The sequence below is a fragment of the Leucopleurus acutus genome, assembly GCF_964270905.1.
Source record: "Leucopleurus acutus genome assembly, chromosome: 13".
NCBI classification, from domain to species: domain Eukaryota; kingdom Metazoa; phylum Chordata; class Mammalia; order Artiodactyla; family Delphinidae; genus Leucopleurus; species Leucopleurus acutus.
In genome coordinates this window covers 12,834,150-12,856,736 of record NC_139155.1, presented here as the reverse complement: position 1 = coordinate 12,856,736, position 22,587 = coordinate 12,834,150, and the positions used below count along the sequence as shown (strand labels likewise).

Sequence of the window (22,587 nt, the reverse complement as noted above, 5' to 3'; positions counted from 1 at the left end):
TTAAAGCTCAGAGAAGCCGAGGAATTTGTGCAAGATTATGCAACTACTAAATGGCAGGAAGAGGTTTCAAGTCAGATCTTTCTGAGCCTCTCAGAATCCACATCTTCGCTCACCACACTTTAAAGTCTTTCTCGAGAGTTTTCGAATCGTATTCATCAAAAAATATTCAGTACCCACTTGGTGCTCAGCACTGTTCTTGCTGCTAAAAGGGAATTAAGTATACAGTATCATCTAGTTAGTGATAGAAGCCCAACCTGGATGAAACAGCTAGAACACATACAATTTGTTAACTAATTAATAATCATTATTACGTTGCAAGTTCAAGTCTAAGTGGTGCGGTTCTACGTAGCAGGAGTTCACTGAGGTTTGTAGAAGTCAGACTGGATTTCATGGATGCTGTGGGGTGTGAATCAAACCTCACAGATCTGGATCAGTGGGGATAAGGGTGGCTAAAGTTCTAGGTATGTTCACTGTTGGCTTAGCAGACTGCTGTGCTGCCTATGTGTGGTTAAAAAATGGTTGAACAAATTGGTTACATTGTCAGAGGGGGCCCTCCAGTGGACTGAGACCGAAAAGGCAGAGAGACCTAGACCACAAAGCAATAGCATCTACTGAACTCACTGAGACAGAGAACTGGCTGAGTGCCAAGGGATGTGAAAACTTATAAAAGGGTCAGTGGCTGCCTGAAAGGTTTCTTCGGTCTAACGGAGGAAGCTGGGAGTTGAAAGGTCACTGTTGAGGTGGAATTCCAGTTCTTTTTCTTTATGTGACCTGAGACCTTCCAGAAATTAATAAATCGAATAATTTGGCTTTTGACTGCCACATACATGTTCTGAAGAATGCACCTATCTCATTGTCCCTTTAATAATAATGAGGGGTTTGGGGTAAGTCAACTCACTCCTTTTTGACCAGAGACTCACGTTAGCAAGACGAGGTAAGGATAAAATCTGGCTCATGGACCAGGGTCAAGCTAAGATGCCCACACAGGGCTCAGACCCACAGGCTTGGTTTGTTTTGTTTTGTTTTTGTGGTACGCGGGCCTCTCCCTGTTGTGGCCTCTCCCGTTGCGGAGCACAGGCTCCGGACGCGCAGGCTCAGCGGCCATGGCTCACGGGCCCAGCCGCTCCGCGGCATGTGGGATCTTCCCGGACCGGGGCACGAACCCATGTCCCCTGCATCGGCAGGCGGACTCTCAACCACTGCGCCACCAGGGAAGCCCCACAGGCTTGGTTTTGCAGCCACTCCAGATTGTCAGCTCAGCTCTTCAAGCACAGACATGGAGCTCGCCACACCAGCCGAGAAGCAGCATGGGGCTTTTACTTCTTTTCATCCCTATCCCTGTGAGTATTTGCTATGCATAAAAGTAAAGCGTGCAACTAGAGATTATCATACTAAGTGAAGTAAGTCCGTAAGAGAAAGACAAATACCATATGATATCACTTATATGTGGAACCTAAAATATGGCACAAATGAACCTATCCTATGAAAGAGAAACAGACTCACAGACAAACAGAACAGACTTGTGGTTGCTAAGGGGAAGTGGGGAGGGAGAGGGATGGACTGGGAATTTGGGGTTGGTAGATGCAAACTATTACACTGAGAATGGATAAACAACAAGGTCCTACTCTATAGCACAGGGAACTATATCCAATCTCCTGGGGTAAACCATAATGGCAAAGAATATTAAAAAAAGAATGTGTGTGGGCTTCCCTGGTGGCGCACTGGTTGAGAGTCCGCCTGCCGTTGCAGGGGACACGGGTTCGTGCCCCGGTCCGGGAAGATCCCACATGCTGAGGGCACGTGAGCCGTGGCCGCTGAGCCTGCGCGTCTGGAGCCTGTGCTCCTCAATGGGAGAGGCTGCAACAGTGAGAGGCCTGCGTACCGCAAAAAAAAAAAAAAAAAAAAAGAAGGTGTGTATGTGTAAAACTGAGTCATTTTGCTGTACAGCAGAGACTGGCAGAACATTGTAAATCAACTATACTTCAATAAAAAAAAAAGTAAAGTGTAGAGAAGCCATCTTTACAATGTGTTGCAAACACTTTTTAATAAGCTCTAACAATATGAACATTTTCAGACTCAGATTCTATTTCATTATGCCCATCTTTTATCTATTTTTACTCCTCAAATTCCTTTGGTTGTATCTAAAAATCTAGTAACTTTTCTGAATCATGTTTTCGACATCACAAATTCCACTTAACACCTATAATTTATAGAGTTAAAAATCAACTTAAAGTACACAGTGGATTTTCATTGTTTAAACATAAGATCTATGTTCTAAAGAAGGGCAAATGAGAAGTTCTTTGGGTGTGGTTTGTGACAGGATATTAGGGTGGAACCCAGAATTACACAGGAAATTATAGCTTGAGAAAATGTAAGACCGTATAAAATAGAGAATTTATAAGGAAGAAAAGTGGTATTTTTTTTCTTTCCATTCCCAAAGCATTGCTTGGGGGCGGCTTAGATTCAGAAGAGAAAGGATTCCATTGCTTTTAAGTATTGCAAAGAGCTCCCAGGCCACCCTTGTCAAAAGATAGAAGGGATGTTGCAGAATTTGGTACTATGAGAACAAGTACCAAACAACAATTTCGTACTATGAGAACAAGAACAAACAGGAGCTGACAGGTTTTAGCTAGTTTTTACAGGCATGTGTAGATATTGCCAAATTCTTAAGTTTCTGAATGACGTCATCCTCCCAACAAATTTCTTAAATGATGCCTTAGCAAACAAGCAATTCTATCCTAACGATGTGTTTCTGAGTAAAATGTTGACTCACTCAAAGGATACAGATTAGAAAGAGAGAGAAGAAAATGCTCTGTGGGAGGGGCAGAGCTTTATAAAACCAGTCATCGCCATGCCTGAACTCTTAACAACTCTCAGAGGACCGTTTCTTGTCAGACAGAGAATAACCAGGTATTTCAGTCATTTCCATGTCTATCTCTATGAAATATGGTTTTATTTTGCACACTGGTATTATTAATATAATGAAAATTAAAATGTGGGATGTTTTTAGAAGATGGGTGGAAATTTACTGGTGTTTTCTTGTTTTGTTGTTTGTTTGAGAATATTTTAGTTCTAGATTTGAATTAAATTTATAGCAAGACCTAATCTTAAATCTCAGAGGCCAGCAAAGGCCTGTGTAACATTCATCAAACCAAAAGGTACATTTAGGTTGTGATCTCAATTTTACCAAATAGCTTAGAATGTGTATATTCTTTACTAGTTAGTGTTTGGCACTGAATTTGATGAGAATAGCTAGACCAATTAAAATGTATTAATTTAGCAACTGAAAGTAATCTATAAATTGTGTATACATATAATAAAGGCAAAAAAGATGACTCAGTTTTTAATCTAAAACAATCAGAAATTAAGCAGGAAGCTGGGTTGGGTCAGTTCAATACCAAAATACCTTTATTGAATTTAGTTCAATAATCAGTCAATCTAGTGAGAGGGGAAAAATCAGCCAACTTAGTTGCTGGATTGACTGAAGTAATAGTTCAGTAATAGTAATAAATCATTTAATACCCCATAGACAAACAATTACTCATGATGAAAGTCATCAAATATCAGAAAATGTCTTTACTTTTGTGGAGGGAGAATTTGGTAATTTGAAAGGGAAATTTCCTTGAAGTTATTGTTTTCTCTGTGTTCTCATTAATTTTTGTGGTCAATTTCAGAATATCTGCACCGTGTCGTTGCAAAAAAAATTATTTAAAATGCTACAGCAAACTGAAATCTAACCTGCGATGCCAATGAGCACAGCAACTGTTGTAGTGGCTCTGGCAGCACCTCCCAAGTTCTTTGTCACCTGTGCCAAGTTTCAGTGGCACATCTGTCAACTTGTTTTACAGGAATGGACACAGACATCATGGAACCCAGCCCCACATATGCTTTTCATCCGTTTGTTCTTTTAAAGAGAATATTCAATGTTGATTAGGAATATAACCTCCGGAAGCTGATAAAGTTGTGTAACTCTGGTGTTAAGAAATTCAAAACAGGTGCTACCTAAGAGGTTATGCTATCTGATGTCACTCACTGATTCAGTTTTACATGGTCTTAGGCAGACTCTCACCCAAATGTAAGGTGTGGATTTGTTAGAGAATCAGAAGACACTATATATAAATATAAACTTCTCAAACCTTATTTGAAAGGTCTGTAGGAAAAGCGCTAGAGTTGGAATCAGAAGGCTGAGATTCAATCTAGGCTTTGAAAACAGCTGTGCAATCAACATCTTCATATTTTCATTGCTATAATAGGAATTACTAGGTTTAGTGGGCAAGTAATTATGCAAGTTATATAAAGCAGTGAGGCCGAAGGAATTTGGTAACTGCAATATAGACAACACATATTATTTTTTATGATAAATGCAGTTAATTGTACCTGATCTTAAAGATAAAATTTAGACTACTTTTAAAAGAAGTACATGCATCTGGGATGATCCAATTCTGTCCTAATTCATTTTTTATTTCTTTATACAGTCAACTGAAATCCTAACGTGGCATTAAAACCCTCTCTGATAGTTTGTCTTGACACTTAAAGTTTGTTAGTGTCAAAATGACAGACTATGGAGGTCGTTTTAAAGAATTAGGTATAGGAGGGGCCTCCACTGATTTTTCTGGCTCTGATCCCTTATTTATTTTTTCACACAATAGAGAAATATTTATTTATATTATTCTCAGTTTGTTTCTGAAATGTTACTGAGATAATTTACAAAAAAAGGTCTACCCAGGACTAATTCATCATAAAGATGATTTTAAATTGTAGAAGGAAGAGAAAACAACTTTCTGAGCCACCCAAGGTAATCTAATCTCAGTGATGAAGCAAGAGAAAAAAAAATAGCGATTTTAGTTTTTTAACTTAATAAGCCTTCTAGGAGTATTACAAACTTGCTTCCTTCCTCTTTTTATCTCCTCTTTCTAGCATTTCTCTAACTAGTAACTGGCCTAAACTCCTACACACAGCAGTGAGGTTAAACACCAGCAGGTAAAGCAGTGAGCGACATTGGACAGAGTGGGTTTCTGAAGCAGACCCGGGCTTGAATCCCTGCACCATTACATACAAACTCTGTGACCTTATACAAGTTGCTTACCCTCTCTGGGCATCAGGATGTAACCTATACAGTAAAGATCCTAATATCTACCTCATACAGATCCTATGAATATTAAATATTAAAGGAGACAAGAAGACATGAGAGAGTTCTGGGGATAAGTTTTACCTAATTTACTATTTTGTCTTGAAAAAATACAATTGAGTGGTATTTCCCATAAGAAATTTTGACGCAAATTGCAATCACTTTCTTCAAAAGAACTGTTGGTGAATCAAGTGTTCACATAAAACACCCATGGATTAGGGTGATGTGAGCCTGGGAGGCCCTGCTGAGTGAGTCCAAGCCTGAAGAGCTGCAGGACGTGCCTCCTGGGGCATGGGGCAGCTCCCCAGCCACTGTCACAGAAGGTTTCCTGTAGGATGATGAGTGTCAGCGTCGCTTGGTGTATTTATAGAGTTTGGTAATTGCAGGGTGTGTGTTAAGCCGCTACGAAAGCATAAGATACAGTTTGTCGGCCAGAATCAACAGGTGTGTCCAAGCGTTCAGCTGCATGCAGAGCCTTAGGTCATGGAGGGCGTGTCTGTTATTTATCTTCAGATGGTGGATGGGGGGTGTGTGTGTGTGTGTGTGTTCTATAGCCCCAGGACCACCCCTGCAATGGGACCTGGCATTGACTTCCCTACTAGGGATGGTGGGAGGAGGGGGCCTTTCCAGCTCTCCCAGTAATGAACTGCTCAGCTTAGGGGTTGCTTTGGTAGAAAGGCTATGGTGTGTGTGAGTGGAGGGGTGCAGGTATGCGAGGTAGGGCTGTGTAAAAATGCCCACTCTCAAACGGTGAGTCTAGGTCACTTCTAGAAGCAAGGAATTTGAAAGAAGTTTGACCATCTCCATTGGCGCCAATCAGAGTGTATATGCACGTGGCATACATGTGAATATGCATGTATTTGCCTGTGGGGTGTGTGTGTGTGTGTGTGTGTGTGTGTGTGTGTGGTGTGTATCTGTGGGTACAACACAGAGGCTGAGAACATGACCCTGGAGGCTGGCTACCCACCTACAACCTTCAATTTCCAGTCCTTCCCCTTATAGTCAAGTGACACTGGTCACTTTTCTTCTTCTCTCTGGGCAGTAGTTTCTTCCTTTGTAAAACAGGAATAGCAATGCCTTCCTCAGAGGGTTTCCATAAAGGTTAACTGGTTACTACAGGTGAGATGTTTAAAACAGCCTCTGTTGTACAGTAAGATTTCGATAAAGGCTATTTACTGTTATTGCTGTTATTATCACTATTATGACGTGGAGTGTCACTACTCATCGCATGACTGCTCCCTCTATCTCAGGATTGGCTACATAATCTGCAGTAGCCAGTGCAAAGGAAAATGCAGGGCCCTTTGTTTAAAATTATTAAGAATTGCAAGGTTGTGGGAGCAGTGCATTGTACCGAGTGTGGGACCCTTTGTGGCTGCACAGGTCCCAGGATCACGATGATGCTGTCCCTGCTCTACCTCATGCTCTTGGATGAAAGGAGAACAGAGAGGGAACCCCTGCCCCGTGCAGGGTACAGCCTGTACTACTCTGCTGACATCACTCAAAATGTTGAGTCATCTTTTAGAGCTGTTTATTTTTTTCCCCTCACTTTCCTTCTAGATTGAAACAATGGAAGAACTTTGCAAGGCGAACACAATCTTTGCCCTCAGTTTCTTCAGCCATCTGGCAAATACAAGTGCTGCCACCCAGAATCTCTTCTTCTCTCCATGGAGCATCTCCTCCACCATGGCCATGATCTACCTGGGTGCCAGGGGCAACACTGCAGACCAGATGGCCAAAGTAAGTTTCTGTTAAAGTTCCAAATTAGAACAGAATGATCCCTGAACTGAATTGTAGAATTGCTCTGATTACATGCCTGAGACATCTTGACTCTAACAAGGTCAGCAATCATCACAAGCCATTATAACACAAGTTCCTTAGATTCAAATCTACAAAACAGCCAAACCACAAACACCCTCAGTGGTAGGCAGCAGAAATCGTACCAGAATTTCTTATCCTGCAAGGTTAGAAAGGGTTAATAGTGACAACGTCTTATATTTGATAGTATAAATGCTTATATTTTTCAAAGTATTTGCAAGCTTTATCTCTATTGGTTTTAAGACAAGTGTCATTTAACACAGTGGGGAGAGTGGCAGTGGGAATGAAGCACTTTTCCCAGGGCTTCTTCTGGTTTCCACCCTCCTAGTTCAGGTTCCTTCCATTCATGTAAAGAATTCCTTCCAGTGGTTTTAAGAGAGTGTCACCAAGGGAAAAGATATCCCAGACCCATGATCTCCGCACTCTGGGAGATGCACAGAGAGCAGTGTGACTTCAGAGGACCTCAGCCAACGTTCTCAACCCCATGAGTTCACGTCAACAAAATGGGGCTGACGTGATGGCCAGTCCTCAAAGTCAAGGACAGGGTGTGGGACAGCATTGTGAGCTATTTCTGTTAAGGCCACTGGCTTCCTTCCTTGGTGAAGGAAGCTAACACCAGCTCAGTCAGGGGACCCTTTCACTAAGTCTGGGGCCATGGAAATATATTGAACTACTTCAACTGTACATGGCAATGGTCCTATGGGATGAATTCAGCACCATTAAAATTCACATGATCCTGTATTTCCCGGGTCAGTGACCAGACAAAGTAATATATAATTAAAATTCTTTCCTATTCCCATATGTACAAACATTAAAATTGAATGCTTTAAGTACAGGCTCTGGTTTCTCACCAACACGGATTCTGTTTTCAGCCACGCCAAAATGCTGCCGGCTACTTTTGAGTTTCCCAGGAGAACTGCACCTGAGTGTGTGCATATAGATAGATGGATATCTCCTTCCAGGTACACGGTGACCCACTTAAGATGGGTCTTGTTTGGAGTGGCCCACAGAGAGCGTTGGCCTATCTCACTGCAGCAGGAAAAGGGATGGAAGTGTCACTCCCTGCGCTTGTGGCAGTTTAAACGTCAAGACTTACAACAAAACCCAGTTGCTCACATCTGAGAGCAGCAACATTTTGCAAAACTCCTTCCCTCTATTTTCTTTGCCTTGAAAAGAATAAGCACAGTGAACTCTATTAAAAACTTTAGAAAACATCAGGGTCTTCATTTTTTAGATGTAAAGGCATCAGAAGCAATATTTCTTTGAGGACAGATGCCAAATGAAGTGCTCTAGGTGCGTAAAGTAAAAAATGGGATTTTGATACAAAAGGAAAATTAACTTATTGGTCACTCGACACAACACAGCTTTTCTGTGTTTGGCAAGTGCTTTCAGCACATGGGACAAGGGGTTTATATAGTTTTCTTGTAACTGTGCTGCATGGGCAGATTTTAAAATTCAAAGACAAATTTGGTTAATTCCCTACTAAAAAACGAGGAGAAGCTCTTTGCTTGGAGGAGGAAGCAGGGATTTTGGGGACAGACCTGCCTGTGTTTGGGTGGTAACTTTGCCATTTACCAGGTGTGTGAGGGAAGGCATTTCAACTCTCTGAGCCTCAGTTTTCTTTCTTTTTTCTTGTGGTACGCGGGCCTCTCACTGTCGCGGCCTCTCCCGTTGTGGAGCACAGGCTCCGGACGCGCAGGCTCAGCGGCCATGGCTCACGGGGCCCAGCCGCTCCGCGGCACGTGGGATCTTCCCGGACCAGGGCACGAACCCGTGTCCCCTGCATCAGCAGGCGGACTCTCAACCACTGTGCCACCAGGGATGCCCAGTTTTCATATTTTTAAAAGGAGAATGAAAATGCATAACCGGCAAGATGGGTGTGAAGATTAGAAAGAATAGGAGAAGCACGTGTTAGAACTAAAAGTTATCATAGCTGACACTTATAGTGCCCTGGCCAGGCACCTTTCTAAGAACGTTTTATAGTTTACCCACAGAATACAAAATCCTGTGAGGTAGGTGCTCTGATTACCATAGTCCTTTCATAGAAATGAGAAATTTAGGGCAAGAAGAGGCCACACAGTTGGGAATTGATATAGCTGGTAAAGGTGACATAGTTGTAATGGAATAAAGGAATGCGTGGAAGGGATAAACTCTTACAGAGCACAAGCGATGTGAGATCAGCAGTTGTACTGTTACCAGCTCTTCTCTTTAGGGTAAGGCCACGGACCTGCCCAGGCCGAGCCGCCTCTCTGGGCAGGGTGCATCCCTCAGCGTGGCCCGGGTCACCTCACATCCCCCCTCCTGCAGCGACTCTCGCAGTGACTCGGGAGGCCTTTAGTGCTAGCTCCAAGACCCCATCAATCTCCTTAAAAGGGAGGACAGCCGGAGAAGTTGTTACATGAAATATTCTTCCCTTACGTGGCGGCAGAGTCAGACCACTTCTTTTCAGAGTATTAGGTAAGACTCATAATGTGTGATCTGAAGAGCAGAGAGAGACCCCACAAATCCTAACACCTCTCCTTCCAGCCTAGAGATTCACCACCTGCTGGACAAGCCTGCCTTTCCTTCCTTAGCAGAACGTCTACCTCACCTGGGACGCCACAGGGATGGGACCCAAAGGATGTTGGAGGTGGGAGTGGGTGGGTAGCAGGGCCAGGCTCGGGGGTGCTGAGACTGGCTGAGCCAGGCTGGGAAGGCTCCAGTTTGGGGGAGGGGACCTGAGGGCCCTCCCGGGGCCAGTGTGCACCTACCAGCTTCACTGTTATCCTGATCTGCCACTGACAACATAAAGAGATTCATATTGTCATCTTACCTCTGCCATTTGCCCCCCACATGGACAGACGCGTGGGATTTCTTTATGTGTAAATAGGGTATGTGCAAATATTTTAGGTGATCCCTGTAATATTGAGTGACCTGCTTTTATGTTTAAGCTAGCTGTGGCTTGTAGTTTTTGACAGGTTGGAAGTGTGTAATATATAAGGCCACTGAATAGAGAGATACAAGGTTGGGAGTTAACCTTATTGCTTTCAGAATACTGGCATGTTTTCAAGGCAACTTATGGGTTGGGTTATAATTTAGATAATTTAGAGGTTATAAATCATCTCATCATAACAATTTGCCGTCAGAATGGCCAGCATATGAATTAGTATAAAATAGTTCGTGCTGAGTCCTGTGAAGGACACTTCCGCTGACTGACACATGTTACATATGAAGAGCATCTATGCTTGTTACCATACACAAAGACAGGAAACGAGAGTAGGACCACTAAGAGGAGCTTGAGAGCCATTGGTTTAAAAGTTACGTAATGCAGCAGGAAAATGTACCCAATTCTCTGGAATTCCAATTGTAGGTGCTTCAGTTTAACAAAGGTGGAGACCACAAAGTCGCCCCAGACACCCAAGAGATCTTCACCAGTTGTGAATTCACACAGAAGATCCAGAGGGGCACTTATCCTGATGCTATTCTGAAGGTATCTGACTCATCCATTTCTATTTCTTTTGTATTTTATTTCCAGAATATTCTTGTCTTAAAATCGCAGTATTAGACAGGGAAGGGACCTAGTACAACTTCCCTCCTTCATAGAAAGAAAACTAAGGCTCACAGTCCTTGAGTAAATATCCTACTCTGATAAGGAAGGGCAGAGCCAGGGTAGAATCCAGACTTCACGCCTTCCAGGCCAAGACTACTTCTAACTTCCATCACCCCACTCTGCCACTAGCTGGGGATGTATAATTTACTCTAATGCCATTGGGGAGACTCCTAGAATACACATGCATAGATGCAGACCTCCAGAGTAAGGGGTGACAAGCAATTGAGGAATGGAGAAGGCCCGGCTCGGTGACTTCATGAAAGGTCACTGACCCTCAAATATCCTTTATGTCCTCCCCTTCTATCTCCTATGATCTATCTATCTATCACCTATCTATCATCTATCTATCTACCTACTATCTATCATCTATCTATCTATCTATCTATCTAATCTCTTCAGCTAATCTATCTCGTAGTCATTTCTTTTCCCAATACTCCATTTCCTTAAACACCAGCTATCCAGCTACATTGTAGGAGCTGTGCTCCTATGGGTAAACAACTTCCACGATCACGCTCCTAAGTTAGGTTATGGGGAGATACCCCACATAGCTTTCTTCTTGGGAATCCTGATGCTCCATCTGCCTGTCAGCCGGGGAGTCATGGACTTAGGAGGGGAAGAGGCCCCTTCAATATGGAGATGCTGCCTAGGTCTGAATGGACAGCAGTCCAGCTGCGGGGCTCTGACCTCTGCTTCACCCAGGCGCTGCGGTGACTAAGCCCTGTTTGTGTCATCGTGCTTACAAACTTCAGGTTGGGGATCGGAATTTCCCTCAATTTCCTGCTTTCTAAAACCCAGATTTTCCACTTCACAGACTACCCCTTAATTATAAAACGGTACTTGCAGCAGTTCTATGAACTTTTTAAAGAACACTTCTAAGGCAACATTTTAATATAATAAAAATTGCTTACAGACTTTGTAGTTCAGGAGACTGTAAAAGGAGCCTTTCTTCTAGGATCTTTGTTACTTCATGGTTCAATCCAATCCATAGGCACGGTAAAATCTGAAACAAATAAAAAAAATTATCTGATATTATCCATATCAACAATGTTTCCTCAGAGATTCCTCTAAAGCGCCAGAAAAAAGTATACTTTAATACAGCATTTTATTGATGTACTGGAAAAAATACCATTGCTTAAGAAATATCTTGTTTAGGAGTCTTGAGTTACATAAAGAGAGTCTCTCCTTTCTGTTTAAGGCACAAGCTGCAGACACAATCCATTCATCCTTCCGTTCTCTCAGCTCCGCCATGAAAACGTCCACAGGGGAGTATTTGTTGGAAAGTGCCAATAAGCTGTTTGGCGATAAGTCTGCAAGATTCAGGGAAGTAAGTGAAACGTGCGATTTAAATGGCAGGGCCCCAAACTTACAAGGAGGTCAGTTTTAAAGCTGTTCTCTCTTATTCATGCTGAGAGAGTCAGAATTCCACATGGGTTCCCTTAGACTCCCTAAGGCCATTGGACACTATCCAACGCAGCTATCCCTATGCTCCCTCTGTGGGTGCTTTCTCTCCCTGCTGCAAAATTCCCACCTGTGAGTCGTAAGTCAGGAAGAGCACAGCTGATGTCCAGAGCCTCTATCCCCACACCCAACGTCTCCCCTTGTACCCAGTGGTCATAATGCAAAGCGTGCAGGACAGCAAATAGAATTGGGACTGGAGTTGGGGGTGGAGGTCAAGAGAACACATATAATCAGCCCCCCTAGCCAACCTCCACCCCTACCCCTACCTCAGGCTCCCCAGTCTTGACAGGAAGCCTGTAATTTATAATTACACCAAGGCTTGTTCAGTATATATTCTATGTAAACTTTGTCTTTTTTTTTTTTTTTTGCTTTAAAGAGATACATGCAGCTCTCCAAGAAATATTACTCTACAGAACCCCAGGCAGTTGACTTCCTAGAACGTGCAGAAGATGCCAGAAAAAAGATTAATTCCTGGGTCAAGACTCAAACCAAAGGTAAAACCAAGGAAGTAGTTTCTGCTCTTCTTTCTACTTAGAAAGCACTTACGTAGTTTTTAGAAAACCATCCTTAGCCCTTACTCCCAACCTTAGTTATTTTGATTAATGTAACCTGATTCTTGTTGAGCCACGTGGTGTTTTAAGTGAGAAAAAAATAATTGAGGTCTACTAATAGAAGACATATATTCAGTACTTAAATAATCTGATTTTGGATATTACCTTAGAATAGAATATAAGAGGAGACAGCTCTTTTCTAACATAGGACATACCAGTATTGAAATAATTGTGACTCTGTGTCTACTGTGGACAAAAACAAAGAAAAAAGGCATGACCTTCAAATGAGTAATTGGTGTGAGAATACTAGCAATGGAGAAAGGAGGGATCATAAAATTTTAACTCTTTCTTCTGTTTCACCATTCAGAGTCAGTATGTTGTCAAGTTCTTTTGGTCCCTGCTCCATCTCTCCTGGATTGTCTAAGCTACTTCTACCTTTGTAATGCATGTCCTTAATTCTTTGTTGTTTTTTAATTTTTAAAAATTTATTTTTTTAACCTCTTTATTGGAGTATAACTACTTTACAATGGTGTGTTAGTTTCTGCTTTATAACAAAGTGAATCAGTTATACATACACATATGTTCCCATACCTCTTCCCTCTTGCGTCTCCCTCCCTCCCACCCTCCCTATCCCACCCCTCTAGGTGGTCACAAAGTACAAGCTGATCTCCCTGTGCTATGCGGCTGTTTCCCACTAGCTGTCTACTTTACGTTTGGTAGTGTATATATGTCCATGCCACTCTCTCACTTTGTCACAGCTTACCCTTCCCCCTCCCCATATCATCAGGTCCATTCTCTAGTAGGTCTGTGTCTTTATTCCCATCTTGCCCCTAGGTTCTTCATGACCTTTTTTTATTTTTCCTTAGATTCCCATCCAAAATCCCACTACCTGTTAGTAGTGAAGCTGGGGTTCCCTCTTCTTCTGAGCCTTAGTCTAATTCTGGAATTCTTCAATTGGATGTTTAAAGTGTTTGCTAACTTAATGCAAAAAATGGATTTTCATTTACCTCCTGTGTTTAAAACATTGTTTCAAGCCATAGTGTGGTGTCTTGGTTTCTTCGTTACCACAGTGGAAAAAACACATGAACTAAGTTCTATAGAATTTTTAAAAAATGTTTTGTTTCTCTGAAAATAGTTGATCTACTTTAGTTCTTCATTTCTAGATTTTTAAATTACTGCTGTAAAATATTGACACACCACTGACAAAAATGAAGCAGGGAAAGTGAAGATTAACAGAAGTGAAAGTAAAAAGGTATTGCAAAATTTAAGAGACACATGAAAGTCTTGCTTTTTTGAGAACAGCAAGAATTTCTCTTCTCTTTAAGCATTTGTGTTGAATGGCTGTAAATCAATCAGTGGAATTGCCAAAATGCCAAGTAGTCATTTGGGCTCATTGTTTCAGAAAATTTTATAATAATTTGAGACAATTTCTGTTTTATTTGTTAGGATCAAATACTAGTTTTTCCATATGCATTACAGAGTTAAATAAAGTCCTAGTAGATTTCTGTGGTAACCAAGAATTTTAATTCCCTGAGGGATATATTGACTAGAAATACTGAATGACTATACTGAAGCTGGTCAGACTACAGTGACCTTTTTGTTCATGTCCTATGTCTGTCAGTAGGAATGGAAGACGGTGGAATTCTGACCAGCTGACAAGCATTGCGACCTTGGGAGGGTTGCTAATCTCTCTTACTATGATGTTCATTTGTATAAAATGACAATAATAATACCTACTAGAGTAGTTGTGAGGATTAAATAAAATAATGTATTTAGTGGTTGAAATATTGCAGAGCAGGTATTCACTGTAAGTGGCCTGTCTCTTAAACCAACTATAAAAAAAAAATCACGTTCAGATGTTATCATTTCTGAGAACCTTCTCTGACTCCTCACTTCTTTACTCCCTTCTCTGTGATGTCATAGTTCTCTGCATTATTTAGCTCTCTTATAGAACTTATCACACATTGTTTCCTGACTGATTTAGAATCTCTCTTCCAGTATTCTCAGTCCCACCAGGACAAATCTTCCTTTCTCACTTCATGAATCTGTGCTACTCCTGGTGTAGGTCTAGCCCAACTTCCAAAAAACTGTTTTTGGGTCAATGAATGGGTCACAGGGATAGACTGTCTAGACCAGATCTTGAAGAAGCCCTAGTGACATATGTACTGTGGAAAGGCACTATGATGTTCCTTAAGTGACTCTTTTTCACTCCCATCCGAATTAACTAACTTCATACAACTACAAAACTTTGAGAAAGAGTATAAAAGGAACTTAAAATTTTTTCCAAGTCTGATAGTAATTCTAAACCTTAATTGCATTACTTCTTCATTTTCTCTTGGATTTTGCAAACCTCATAAACCTGGTCTCAGTTTTACTTATGATTTAGGTAAATCGAGAGAAAAACTTAAGCTTGAAGGTCAACATCTCTGCAGAGTTTGATAAATGTGGATGCTGAGTTTGATGGTGACTCAAAAGATTCAAGAAATCATGATAACTTTACAGTTCTTAATCATGAAACCTAAACATATATCATATTTTCTGTAGGCAAAATCCCAAACTTGTTACCTGAAGGTTCTATAGATGCAGAGACCAAGATGGTCCTGGTGAATGCTGTCTACTTCAAAGGAAATTGGAAAACTCCATTTCAGAAGAAATTAAACAGGCTTTATCCTTTCCGTGTGAACTTGGTACGAGACAATGAGACAGATTTTCTTAACGTATATTTTAGGGCCTTTGACAAAATAGAGAAAGAAAAGTTAGGGACCACTCACTGATACTTGTACATAATTTGCTAGTTATAAGTTATGCACATTGGATAGTTGATTGACTCCATTCCATTTTTTGACCTGTCAAACTAGATTAATAATAATATCCAACTCAAATTATTGTTGTAAGGATTCAACGAGATTTTGCAGAGTTCTTGGCCCCTAGTAGGTACTCAACAAGTGTTTCAGTATTATTATAATTGTCCATCTTATTACTAATGGGTATAATTTTGAAAAAGCTAAATAGATCAGAGCCACTGTCAGGGTATACAAATAATTTATTTTGTTGATTTTTAGAAACATAGTTCTTCAGAACGAAAGCAGAACCCATTCTCTTTTACGTCTGATTGTAAATCTTTTGACATCTTAGTATCTACTTTCATATTTTACTTTTTAATAATTTTAGACTCAGCGCAAAGAAGTACAGATGATGTTCTTGCATGAAAAGCTGAACATTGGACACATAGAAGACCTAAAGGTCCAGATTCTAGAACTGCCCTATGCTGGATATGTCAGTATGTTCCTGTTGCTTCCAGATGAAATTGCTGAATGTTCTACTGGCTTGGAGTTGGTAAGGCATTCCAACTTCCATTGTTTTAAACTTCTGGGGCTAAACTTACCTTGGCATATGTCTACAACTTGGGAAATGGTGTGCAGTTTCTCATGGAAATATGTGAATTGGTTGAGAGGAACAGTGCCAGGTCTCACACTTTCACTCAAAGGCTTAAACTTATGTCATACATGCTACTTTCTTGCAAAATTTTTACCAAACTAGTAAATTTTAATATCACCCACCCTACAGTGAAGTTAAAGTCACTGATTGTTAACATCAGAAGTTGTTTTCCTTCTCTGCTAAGCACTCATTGGTTTTGCTTTTGGACTTGTAGCTGGAAAGTGAAATCACTTATGACAAACTCAACAAGTGGCTCAGCGAAGACACCATGGTTGAGGATGATGTGGAGGTGTATGTCCCCCGGTTCAAATTAGAAGAACATTATGAACTCAAGTCCATTCTCATGAGCATGGGCATGGATGATGCCTTCAGCCAGGGCCAAGCCAATTTCTTAGGCATGTCTGAAAAGAATGACCTGTTTCTGTCTGAAGTGTTCCATCAAGCCTCTGTGGACGTGAACGAGCAGGGCACTGAAGCAGCTGCTGGCACTGGGGCCATTATGTCGGGGAGAACTGGCCATGGAGGCCCACGGTTTGTGGCGGACCATCCTTTCCTCTTCTTTATCATGCACAAGATAACCAAGAGTATCCTCTTTTTTGGCAGATTTGCCTCACCCTAGTTTCCGTTTCTGCACAGGATGTTGTAATGTGAGGTATAAGCCTCAGAATTGCTCTAAGGGCCGAAACTTTAGCAACCTTCTGTACATATTTGTTTTTCTGAACAACTTCTATTACACAGTGAATATAAATACAGAAGTAGCTTGACATCTGTCAGTCATAACATTACCACCCTATTAATCATTTGGTCTCCTAAAATGGGATGATATCTCACTTAGTTCTTCCTTACTCTTAGTTTATTTTATTGCATTACCTTTTACTGTATTATTTATTATTTTATATAATGGCTTTTTATTATTGTTCACTGTCTAGTGTAGCTGATACAGTTACAGAAGCATGTCTTCACTTATTTTTCTTTCTAAGGAAATGCACTTATTTGTTCTTATAATGAAGGACGAGCAGGTGTCCTTCCATGCCCTTCTGTGATAAAAACCTAGAAGAAAGCATTGAACAACAGGAAAATATGAGTGGTGTGCATTTCTAGCATTATGTATCACATAGATGTGTCTGTAACTTATGGAAGGTTGTGAATGTATTAAAAATAGACATGTTTCCACACAACTATTTGTTTGTTGTCATTCTGTTGGGTCTTTAGGTCATAAGACCTGTTTACCTTGATTCTCAGGAATCAGGTATCATGGCTCATTTGTGAGAACCAAGAAAAAATGAACAGAATAAAGGAGCCAAAGGAGAGGCTGCTGTATAGCACAGGGAGCTCAGCTCAGTGCTCTGTGATGACCTAGAGGGGTGGGATGGGAGTGGCGGGGAGGGAGGCACGAGAGGGAGGGGATATGGGGATACATGTACACATAGAGATGAGTCACTTTGTTCTACAGCAGAAACTAACACAACATTGTAAAGCAATTATACTCCAATAAAAAAAAAATGACAAAAAAAGGAGCCAAAGGAATAAGCGACCGTCTTGCAAGGAGCTCCAATGTTGGCGGGGGGGATGGAGTTGTGGGAAAAATGGATTAGAGCTGTCTTCTCACAGCAGCAAAAGGTATAGCAATTCAAAAGAATAGCTTGGGTCAGAGCCCTTTGGGGACACCTGTGTTCAAACCTCAAGGACATCAGGAATAAACACCAAGTCTAGTGGTCCAGACATAGAATCAAGGTCATAATCATTGATTGAGGTGAGCGCTCAGAGGGGTAGAGATGAACTTGGCTCAAGAGCAGAAGGGCAACATACAATGGGAAATATTGCCTAAGTGTGTTTTTCTCAAATAGCACTGAATGCTTTTGAGTGGATCAGAGAAGAACATAATTTAAGTCCTAAGAACAAAGGAAGGGCTTCCCTGGTGGCGCAGTGGTTGAGGGTCCGCCTGCCGATGCAGGGGACGCGGATGCGTGCCCTGGTCCGGGAAGATCCCACATGCTGCGGAGCGGCTGGGCCCGTGAGCCATGGCCGCTGAGCCTGCGCGTCCGGAGCCTGTGCTCCGCGGCGGGAGGGGCCACAGCAGTGAGAGGCCCATGTACCGCAGAAAAAAAAAAAAAAAAAAAGAACGAAGGAAGACCTGAGGTTTAAGGGAGCTGAGCTGGCTGCAGATTCTGGCTACAGAAGTGTGGCTGGATCCTGGAAATGTATTCCGGTGTCACTGTCCCTACGATGAAAGCCAGGGATGGGTGACCTACTGGAGCATGGTGGCTAAAAAGGTAACCTCAGGACATTGACTTAACTGCATCCAAATCCCAGTTCTAACACTTAGGAGTTATTTAACCACAAGCCGGGAAATGATGCTTCTTCATGCTTCAGTTTTCTTTCAGTGTAAACTAGGGAAAACAATGCTTTTCTCATAAGGTTGCTGTGATGGTAAAATGAATTCATACAGAACAAGCAATAAAAAGAATGCTTAGCATGTACAGTACTTAATACATACTAGCGATAATGATTATTTTGTCAGTAATAAAACTGTCTCACTGTCAGCTGGTCAAACATAGAGTCCCAGAAAATTATTCTTATAATTCTTAAAGGCTTGAACTACGGTTTGTTTCCTCTAAATCAGACGTTCTTGAAAATTAGGGGTTCTTCCTTGCATTCTCCTACTTACTTTTAGATTCATATTTTAAATGTACTTTAATAATTCACTCAGCAATGCGATAAGTAGTAACTTTCTGAATTGTTGTGAGTCTTAAGATATTCATATTTCACCATGATTATTGAATTAGAGCACGAGTATAGAATTCTAGGTTCAAAGCATTCTTCAGCACTTTAAGGGCACAATTTTATCATCTCCCAGCACCAAAGTTGCGGATGGGAAAGTTGATGTCAAGATAATTCTTGCTTCTTGTAGTTTTAATTATTTTATTTTTGTTTTTGATGATGTTCTTTATATTTCATTGCATTAAGAGTATTTTTAAACGGTTTAAAAATTTTATCTTGTTCATCAGGAGATGTTTTCCATCTGGAAACTTGTACCTTGGTTCATTGCTGGGAAACTCTCAGCCGTTGCTATGGCCCGAATGTTTGTTCCCCCAACACATATGTCGAACACCTAATCCCCAGTGTGATGGTCTTTGTAGGTGGGGCCTTGGGGAGGTAATTAGTATTAGAATTAGTCATGAGGGTAAGTCCCCGGGATGTAATTAGTGTTCTTATAGGGAAATGAAAAAACAAAAGCTCTCAACCAAGTAAAGACAAGTAGGCAACCATCTGTGAACCAGGAAGACAGCCCTCAGCAAGAACCCGATCACAGACCTGCAGCCTCCAGGACTGTGAAAAATGAATGCTTGTTGTTTAAGCCACCCAGTCAGCAGTGCTCTGTTATGTCAACCCAGACTGAATAAGAAAACCATTATCCACTCAACTCTCTCAGCCCCACCCTATCTACTCTCTTCTTCTGGATTCCTATTTGAATAATATTGATGTACCTAGAGTTCTTTTATCGGTTCTAAAAGATTTTGAATACCTAATAAATTCATGCAATCTCAACATCAAATATGAAAAGACTAGAGCAAAAACTCTCCCTCCCACCCCCGTTGCCCATTCATATAGTTCCTACTCCCCCATCCCCATTAGTAATATCTGTACATATTGCTAAATATTCATAGGGCAGGCCATAACTAACAACAACAAACAAGCAAAATTATGCTGAGATTATTATATTGTTAACTTGGGATACAATTACTCCTTTCTCTTTCCCTGCCCCCTCCAAACAGGCATCAAAATAATGCAAAACCGGGCTCCGCCTGCCGATGCAGGGGACACGGATTCGTGCCCCGGTCCGGGAAGATCCCACATGCCGTGGAGCGGCTGCGCCCGTGAGCCAAGGCCGCTGAGCCTGCGCGTCTGGAGCCTGTGCTCCGCGACGGGAGGGGCCACAGCAGTGAGAGGCCCGCGTACCGCAAAAAAAAAAAAAAAAAAAAAGCAAAACCAAAATTTTATCAACATAACAATATATCAATATATAAAGATTTTAAACAAGAGGTAAGTGGAAAGCAATCTGAAGAAGGTTTGTGGGAAAGCATGAATAAAAGTCTGTGTCTTTAGAGAAGTTTAAACAATTTCTTGGCTGGTTTCCCAGAATCTATATCGATGCATTAAATGTAACATAAATAACTAGAGCTGTGCGGTGATGCAGCCCAAGTCACTCTCTGGACCACTGGCAGTCAAGATGCACAGCCCCTCTATCTAGAGCCTCCATATGATACTTTCAGCTAATAATAGTCTGCAGGCATCCTGTGGATAATAACATCTGTTCAGCACATGTCAGGCAGGCACCACGGAATCTGCAGCCACAAGTTGCATCCCCCAGTGAAATTCAAAGCAACATTCTGCTCTGGGTTCCACATCAACATTCAACTATTAAACTCTGAGCCACTTTACCACGTGTGCCCCATGAAGAGAAAAACAGAAACTGCGTGAAGAAAAAACACACACATACGTTATTAACAAAGATAATTCTCCTTTCCCTCAGTCCCTTCTGGACTGTGCTCCATTCCCGTCTCTCTCTCTTCACCCCCTTCACCATTCCTCCATGCCCTGCATCCTGTTATAGACAGTTTTCTCTTCTTAATAAATAAGGAGGAACATTCACAGGGAGAAACGGAAGAGAAGCAGAAAGTGATGAAGTAACATTTCACCCAGTAACTGTGTCTAAAACGTCGATCCAGACCCCATGTCCCTGGGGTGGGGACAGTGGACATGGGACAAGTTGGGGTTGTGCTCGGGGTTCTACACCAACACCCGAATAAGAAGAACAGAAACATTTCCTGGATGCTTCACCTAGTACCTTATGAGCAACTTTAACAGTAAACAGTTCACCAATAATATTCTCCATTTCCTTGCCCATTGTTATTCCACTAGTTTAAACTAATTTAAAACTTTGTTGTTGAAAAAATAAATCTACCGGGGAAAACCACGAATTGCTGCCAGTTGGCAGACTCGAGAGGACATAAGCCAGGAAAGTGTGAGTTACAATTTGTTAGAATTCCAGTCTGTACATGCAGACAGACATGGAAAATGTGGGTAATTAAGTAATTCAAGCAAAACTCTGTCTATCTCTCTGTCTTTTTATTTGAGCTTCTGGCCAAGATGAAGTTGAAAGGAAGAGTGTATGGGCTTGTGAAAGTGAATCAGAGGGTGGGGTTAAGGAAAGGGTGGTGCTAGAAGTTTTAAAAATTATTTCTACAGTTAAAGGTCACTTCACTCAGCCACGGTCTCTTGCTAAAGGAACCAGTTGCCAATTCTGCTCCCGTGTAAGAAAACAAGGTATTGTAAATGGTTCTTTGTTTTAAAATGTTTGTTTATGTTTTCTTTCTTTGTTGAGGTACCTAGCTAAAAACAATTTATCGAGACTCCCACAAAACAGAAATAATAGATGAAGGCCAGCCCCCAGGAATTCTGTGCAGGTCTGAGAGATTGAACCCTGAGCTGATTCAAAGTTGGTACTAGAAAGCGGGCTAAGCGGGAGAGAGCATTCACTTCCGAAGACGTCAGGAAGGTAGTTTTGCCGTGAATTGTGAAACTATGAATGGAGTTTTCTCCAGTCACATTTTTGGATTTGCTACCTTTGTATCTGTCAACACAGGTAAAAAGAAATAGGGTATTCTCAGAAGTATTGAACCAAAAACCTTCTAACCCTTCAGAAGAGCGGACTTGGCAACATGAATTTGAGCTTAGTCACTAATGTAGGGAACTAATGATTTGACTCTTTACCCTCCCGCCCACGTACACCTTCATGTCTTGGCTACCATTCCATGGGCCATTAGCTTTCTTCTCTTTCGTGGAATAACCTAAGTCCCTAAGCTTACACTCCATGCTCATCATAAATCCTCCCAGACTATTAATTCCCTCAGAAGTGGCTTTAGGTAAATATTGAAGTGCTGCGGATTTGGGGGGTCATTTTCTGATATGCACAACTCCACCAAGTAGACAATATCATCAGTACCATCGGAAAGTAAGGAGGCCTTGGATGTCCTCTAATGGAAAAGGGGAAGAGAGTCCTTCCCGCTCCCTCCTCCAGATCATCATCATCTCTCTTTCTTCCTCCTCCTGTTCATCCTCTTTCGTCACCCAATCTCTCCCTTTCACCGTAAAACCTTAAAGACAGTCAGATATAATGACAAAAGCATTTGTATTTAGAGTCCAGAGAATGGGACTGCAACGGTAGCTCTGCTGTTAGTTAGCTGTGCATGTTCGTCAGCACATTTAACCTCTCTGGGCCTCAGTTTCCTAGCAGATAAAATGAAGCAATTTGATTAGAGGGATTCCAAGGTTCTTTCCCACCCTGATTTGTGAAGAGTATGTGTATCTTTGATGAGACATATTGACGAGTGATACTATCCTTTTCTTATTTTCCTATTTCTTTAGTTAAGCCCCTTGACAGATTGAGATTTTACATATGTATGTATATTTATATGTATGTAAACTGATATATCCATATACCTTCCGAAAATTGCAAAAGAGCCATTTATTCTGAAAAGGGCATAGTTGGCTTCTGATCTAGACATTTATAGTCTTTTCTGAAAAGATCACTGTCGAACCCTTGT

At 41.4% G+C, this 22,587-nt stretch overlaps 1 protein-coding gene across 1 annotated transcript; it reads left to right on the top strand.

The window, feature by feature from the left end:
• Positions 1-6,691: 6,691 nt before the first annotated feature.
• LOC309970272 (plasminogen activator inhibitor 2-like) lies at positions 6,692-16,598 on the top strand (the record flags this gene model as incomplete). The annotated part of the gene is made up of 7 exons (XM_082852558.1): positions 6,692-6,865; positions 10,293-10,412; positions 11,728-11,856; positions 12,367-12,484; positions 15,086-15,228; positions 15,713-15,877; positions 16,194-16,598. The coding sequence occupies exons 1-7, from the start codon at positions 6,695-6,697 to the stop codon at positions 16,596-16,598; spliced, it is 1,251 nt and encodes a 416-aa protein (XP_082708684.1). The 5' UTR covers positions 6,692-6,694.
• Positions 16,599-22,587: the final 5,989 nt, after the last annotated feature.